Source organism: Setaria viridis, chromosome 8 (genome assembly GCF_005286985.2).
Source record: "Setaria viridis chromosome 8, Setaria_viridis_v4.0, whole genome shotgun sequence".
In the NCBI taxonomy this organism is placed as follows: Eukaryota; Viridiplantae; Streptophyta; class Magnoliopsida; order Poales; family Poaceae; genus Setaria; species Setaria viridis.
In genome coordinates, this window is record NC_048270.2 from 6,072,371 (window position 1) to 6,078,975 (window position 6,605).

The 6,605-nt window shown below is 46.8% G+C and overlaps 1 protein-coding gene across 1 annotated transcript; it reads right to left on the reverse strand.

Moving 5' to 3' along the window:
• Window positions 1-1,651: 1,651 nt before the first annotated feature.
• LOC117833925 (senescence-specific cysteine protease SAG39) lies at window positions 1,652-3,475 on the reverse strand. The gene is made up of 2 exons (XM_034713513.2): window positions 2,505-3,475; window positions 1,652-2,424 (listed from the first exon to the last, which is right to left on the reverse strand). The coding sequence occupies exons 1-2, from the start codon at window positions 3,082-3,084 to the stop codon at window positions 1,859-1,861; spliced, it is 1,146 nt and encodes a 381-aa protein (XP_034569404.1). The 5' UTR covers window positions 3,085-3,475; the 3' UTR covers window positions 1,652-1,858.
• Window positions 3,476-6,605: the final 3,130 nt, after the last annotated feature.

The following is a 6,605-nucleotide window of genomic DNA, read 5'->3' on the forward strand; positions in this document are numbered from 1 at the left end:
GACAGCGGTGGTGCAGGCGGTGACGGCGTGCATGAGATAGGGCGGAGGCATGGCCGGGAGGGATGACATGGTGGTAGGTGGCGGCGGCAGCGCGGATAAAGAGGAGGGAAGGGGGAGGAACCGCAGAGAAAGATGATGACATCACGGTGATGTCATCACAGTGTGGGTTGGTGGGCTAGGTTGGCTGCTGTGTTTGTGAGAGGAAGGGAAGGCGGGCCGGGCTGAAAGGTTGGATGGGCTGGAAGTAAGGTTGTTGGCCCCAGGAGGTTTCTAATTATTTTGAGATAAGGTTTTGGTTTCAAATTTGAAATGGTTTTCAAATTTGAGAAGGTTTTGGGATGAAGGTGTGGACGGGACTTTTAGATGGAGTGCTTTGGGAGTAGAATCCTATAGTTAGCTCACACATATGCATATGAAATCATGAAAATTATATTTTGGTGCATTAAATTTAAATGCATGGCTCTAGGGTTTAAGTTGCTATATAAATTCTAAGAATTTTTTTTTTGAGCTCCATATTTTAAATGCATGGAAAATTGGGATGTTACAAAGAGAGAGAGAGAGGAGATACCTGGTCAGCGTGACATGTCATCGCTTGGCGTTGATGTGGAGGAATATGGACCTGCGGTGAACAACTTAAAAAGTTTATGGACCTGGAAATGCACTTTCATAGTTGATGGACCTAAGTGACACACCTTCACAAGTTGATGGACCCCAGGTGCGTTTTACTCTTATTAAAAAAGGAGTGGCACACCTGAGTTTCAAACTGGGGAGCTCTCCCATGCGAAATGACGAGCAAACCATTGAGCTATGAGGGTAGGGTTCGATATAAAGTCTCTGTCATTTGTAATAATGACTATAAGTATTTAAATTTTCCAAATTTAAGCAAATATTTGACTGAAAAAATGCGGATTTTTTGTGAAATTCGATGATTCCGATGGAGACTAAGAAGAGCCCCCCCAACCCCACCCCGCCTCATCGAAGTTCTTATAATACGTACCTTGTAGGGTTCTCTGACATGGAAGATTGTGGTACGCATCCAGGAACATGATCATCTAGTGGAAGGCTCGAATGCTGTAAAGTTTGAAGAAGATTACAAATCTCTCACTAGTGGCGGGTATGTATCTGGACAAGGTTGTTGAAAGCAACAAATCGGCCTAGGAAGTAGGAAGCTACAAGCAAGACTCCACGCCCGATCAAGAAATCAGGAAGGCATTGACCATGTTACTCCTGATGCTCAATGAGCCCGTCTGTTTCCAATTTATCTTCGCAGATGCCATTGTAGAATGGGACGTGGTGGAGACAAAGCTTGTAGAGATGGTGTTCATCTTACTGTGATGGGGCGAGACACCTCCTGCACCCTGCTTGGCCCAGGCAAGAAGATATGTGCCTCCATCGAGGAAACCAGAGATCCAAAGGTGACGATAGTAGAGACAGTGTAGCCACGAACATGCTCTGCATCCTTCAGGCATTAGGATGCTTAGTCCAATTCTAGGTACAGCTCGATCGTGTGCCTTAATTGTTCTGTTCATGTTTCGATGCTAATTATTATAATATATAAGAGAATGCTCAATCGAGTAGCTGTAAACCCATGCAGCGATAAACTGGATCCATACCAAATGATTAACATGAGAATTGCATCGTGGTCTCATAAGGCACTTTGATTCAAGAAAATACAAACAACAAAAATGTTACATGTATATATAGACGATTACGTGAAGTTTTTAAAAATGGCACATAAATTATTAAATTTAAAGTTTACCTTACGCTAAGAAACCAATTTATGTGCATGGATTATTACATATTCTTATTTGTGCATGCCTTCATGGATGATATAGATTGCGCGGGTTGTTTTCCGAGTTCACGCCACTGGATAGGAGGCTTGGATGGCAACGCCACATGCGTTGACACCCCTCTCAAGCCTCAGGTACCCTCCCTCTCCCCAGGTCTCCCCCCAACTGTTCTTGATCAGCCAGTACTGGCTGCCATCCTCAGCTGTGCCGTACCCTACTATCGTCACCGCATGGTTCAAGTCCGTGCCACAGCTGTCCGTGGTCATCACGCCGCCGTCGTAGAACTGGAAGTTGTTCGCGTCGACGCCCACGGACACGGGCTGGTTGGCAACAGCCGCTGCGAGCGCGTCCTCATCGTAGCGGGGCACGTCCTGGTAGCTTCTGATAGTGACTGCCGGTTGGACGGACTGGCACATGTCCTGGATGGCAGTGTACTGGTAGGCGTCCTCGGTGGTGATTCCGCCGTTGCTGATGATGTACTCGAAGGCGTTGTCCATATTGCCGCCGTCGCAACCGTAGTTCCCGTTGGTGGAGCAGTCCAGTAGTTGCTGCTCCGACAGCGAAACCAGCTCACCTGTCTTGATGTGGTGGATGCCCTCGATGGCCGCCACCGCGGAGAACGCCCAGCAACAACCTGCAAATTAAATCATTCTTGAGTAATGCAGTGTGATGTTCCACATGTGATCAAAATAGAAATTCATTACGATCGCTCACCGCAATCCTCTTGATTCTTGACACCTGTAACTGCACCTTTCTGCCTCCAGTCAACCTCCGCCTGCTGGGGCTCTGACTGTGTAACGTTCCCGTACTGGAAACCGGGCATCTTCATGCCCGTAGCCGGCGTGGCCTTGTACCCGGTGTACCTCGCCATGAACTCATCATGAGTCATGTCGGCAAACCCATTGATAGCCAGGTGATACTTTTTGCCACCTGCGGCATTGGAACTGTCAACAAAAATGGCATTCGCCATGAAAACCTGGAACCTTCGTGCTTTCTCGGCCGCGTCCTTGTAGGTGCGGCCGTGCTCCGTCACCCACCTCTCAAACCTCACCATCATAGCAGCCTCTGCGACAGAGCCGCTGCCGGGAAGATCCCGTGCAGCGACCGTGCAGCAGATGCAGTTTGCAATGGTTAGGACAGCGAGCAGAATAAGTGCCATCGTAACGAGAGGCTTCTTGTTGGCAATGTAGGGCGCCATGGCTGTTGCTGCTGTATGTAGATGATGTGTGTGAGCGAGAATGATGCTAGCAGGGAGCTGGAGACTGGAGAGTGTGTATTGTTGGTCTGAGTCCATGAGCAGGATGGGGGCTTATATAGAAGCCTCGTGCAGTAAAGATAGTAGAGATCCTAACATGCATAAAAAAAATAAGGGAAATTGCACTCGAGTAGCATCCTGTTCCGTTCCTTCCATGTGCATCGTGCTGTGTGGAGTTGACTAGCTCGAAGCAGTAAGCCGCCATAGGCATATCTAAGCCGCCGAATGCCTAAAATATTTTCGTCAACGATGCAGTGCACTGTAGATTAATGAACTGATCACTAAGCTGCCTTGAATCCTCCCACATTGTGGCGTTCTAGACTAATGAACTGATCAAATTAATTTTCACTCCTTTCCTGGATTCATGTTTCTGTTTTTAGAGAATACAACTTTGATATTTCTTGAATCTCATATGATGACATTATTCTTTTTCCTTTGTCCTTCCAGATATCAACAACCTCCAGTAAGATTCTTTTACATTGTCACTCCCTCCATTCCAATTCACTATTCATTTTGGCTTTCTAACACTAGTAGAGAACTGACTTTCGATCCGCCCCCTTTTATCCCGGTTTAAAGTTGGCCCGGGATAAAAGGGGGTGCGCCGGGGTGCGGAAATTTGGAGGGGAGCATTAGTCCCGGTTGGTAATTGCAACCGGGACTAAAGGGGGGCCTTTAGTCCCGGTTGCAACGGCTAGCTGGGGGGCGTCGGTGGCGGAACCTTTTTATCCCGATTGGAGGATCCAACCGGGATAAAAGGGACACCCTTTTATCCCGGTTGGAGGCACCAACCGGGATAAAAGGGTTAGTCCCGGTTGGTGCCTCCAACCGGGATAAAAGGGTGTCCCTTTTATCCCGGTTGGATGCTCCAACCGGGATAAACTTCCAACCGGGACAAAAGGTGTTTCCTTTTGTCTCGGTTGGAGTTTTTAACCGGGATAAAAACTCATCCCCCACTGTATCCCGAGATAGAGACTTTCTTCTTCCTCCAGCCCGAGCAGTCCAGCACATTGATAGAGAGCTGAGCTTCATCTACTCTCCGGTGGTGCCAAAGCAAGGGAGGTGCTGCCCGAAGTTTTTTCCCTCATTTTCGTGGGAATTTGACTCAGCCAACACAAGTGTTGCGAAGGTTTGCTACTTCATCCTCGTGTTATGCTTTGATTTATGCTTTGGAGATGGAAAGATTATTTGCTACAATGTGATGATGAAGTAGAAAAATGGAGAGGTATTTTGAGCTAGAATGTGAGGGAGATTGATGTGTCATATATAGTATGCATTATTTCAGTGGTTTAAAAATGATGCTACCTTGTCTAGACGGTTTATCTTATCAAATTCAATATGGTTTTTTAAATCCATATACTTGTTGAACTTGCATACCGTGTTCATTTCGGCGAGAATGTTCTCCGTCGAGCAGCAACGTATGTCAAAAAGGAGGTTCGATTCTACGAGAAAGAGTGGATACGGACATCGTGACCGTGTCCCCTTTTCCGTAGCATCTAACCTCTTTCATGACGAAGTGCGGTGCCGCCCAGCTGAGGACATCCTCGCGAAATGAACACGGTCTTCAAGTTCAACAACTTCTGTAGTGGTAATGAAAGAATTTTTGTACATAGATGACTTCTGCTACTTGTTGAACTTGCATATCGTGTTCATTTCTGCTAAGATGTTCTCCGCCGAGTAGCAACGTATGTCAAGAAGGAGGTTCGATTCTACGAGAAAGAGTGGATACGGACATCGTGACCGTGTCCCCTTTTCCGTAGCATCTAACCTCTTTCATGACGAAGTGCGGTGCCGCCCAGCTGAGGACATCCTCGCGAAATGAACACGGTCTTCAAGTTCAACAACTTCTGTAGTGGTAAGGAAAGAATTTTTGTACATAGATGACTTCTGCTACTTGTTGAACTTGCATACCGTGTTCATCTCTCCGAGGATGTTTTCCGCCGAGCAGCAACGTATGTCAAGAAGGAGGTTCGATTCTACGAGAAAGAGTGGATACGGACATCGTGACCGTGTCCCCTTTTCCGTAGCATCTAACCTCTTTCATGACGAATACCGGTGCCGCCTAGTTGAGGACATCCTCGCGAGATGATCACGGTCTTGAAGTTGAACAACTTATGCAGTGTTAAGATGATCACGATCTTTAATCGATTTTCACGCGTAATCCATTGTCAAGTGTAATCCATTTTCATGCGTAATACGATGCAGATGGACCGGCAATGGATGTATAATGCAGACAGGCGGAGCAAGGTGTTTATTGATGGCTTGCATTATTTTCTCGAAGTGGCAAAAGCGAACAAGCCAGAGAATGGGTTCGTATGTTGTCCATGCTTCCAATGCAATAACAGGAAGGAGTATTCAAAGGATTCCTGGGGGACTATTCACAGCCACTTGTTTAAATACGGTTTCATGCCTAACTATTTGGTTTGGACCAAGCACGGTGAACTAGGGGTTGTAATGGAAGATGGCGAGGAGGAGGAGGAAGATGACACCATTCCGGACTGGGTTGCAGGCCAAGCTTCTGCAGGTACTACAATGGGCGAGGCTGATGAAGATGAGTTTGCAGAAAATGACCCTACTGATGACCTTGGTCAGGTGATACGAGATGCATACAGAGATTGCGAAACTGAGAAGGAAGCAGCAAAGTTGCAGCGCATGATAGATGATCACCAAAAATTGTTGTACCCAGGTTGCCAGCAGGGCCATAAAAAACTAGGTACGACACTAGAATTTGTGCAATGGAAGGCAAAAAATGGTGTGTCCGATAAGGCATTTCAGGGGATGTTGAACATTGTCAAGAAGATTCTCCCCGAGAATAATGAATTACCGTCCACAACATATGAAGCTAAACAGATTATTTGCCCTCTCGGATTGGATGTTCAGAAGATACACGCATGCCCTAATGACTGTATCCTCTATCGTGGTGATGAATACGAGAAATTGGATGCTTGTCCCGTCTGCGAAGCCCTGCGGTATAAGATCAGGCGAGATGATCCTGGTGATGTCGAGGGGCAGTCTCCCAAGAAGAAAGTTCCCGCGAAGGTGATGTGGTATTTCCCTATAATACCACGCTTGAAGCGCTTGTTCAGGAACAAGGCGAATGCTAAGTTGATGCGATGGCACAAAGAAGACCGTAAGGAAGATGAGATGCTGAGACACCCCGCAGATGGGGCACAGTGGAGATCAATTGATAGAACATTCCCAGACTTTGAAAGTGAAGCAAGGAACATAAGGTTTGGTTTAAGCACTGATGGATTCAATCCATTCGGTGAGTTGAGTAGTGGTCATAGTACTTGGCCTGTGACCCTTTGTATGTTCAACCTTCCTCCTTGGCTGTGCATGAAGCGGAAGTTCATTATGATGCCGGCGCTTATCCAAGGCCCAAAACAACCCGGCAACGACATTGACGTGTACCTAAGGCCGTTGGTTGATGACCTTTTACAGCTCTGGAAGGAAGAAGGTGTACGTGTGTGGGATGAGGATAGACAAGAGATCTTTAATCTACGAGCACTGTTGTTCGTAACCATCAACGATTGGCCTGCATTGAGTAACCTTTCAGGACAGAC

Excerpts from the sequence above, each read along its gene's own strand:
- LOC117833925 (XM_034713513.2), bottom strand. The coding sequence starts at position 3,084 with ATGGACTCAGACCAACAATACACACTCTCCAGTCTCCAGCTCCCTGCT. Across the intron at positions 2,425-2,504 it reads CAAGAATCAAGAGGATTGCG|GTTGTTGCTGGGCGTTCTCC; the intron begins GTGAGCGATCGT and ends TTTAATTTGCAG.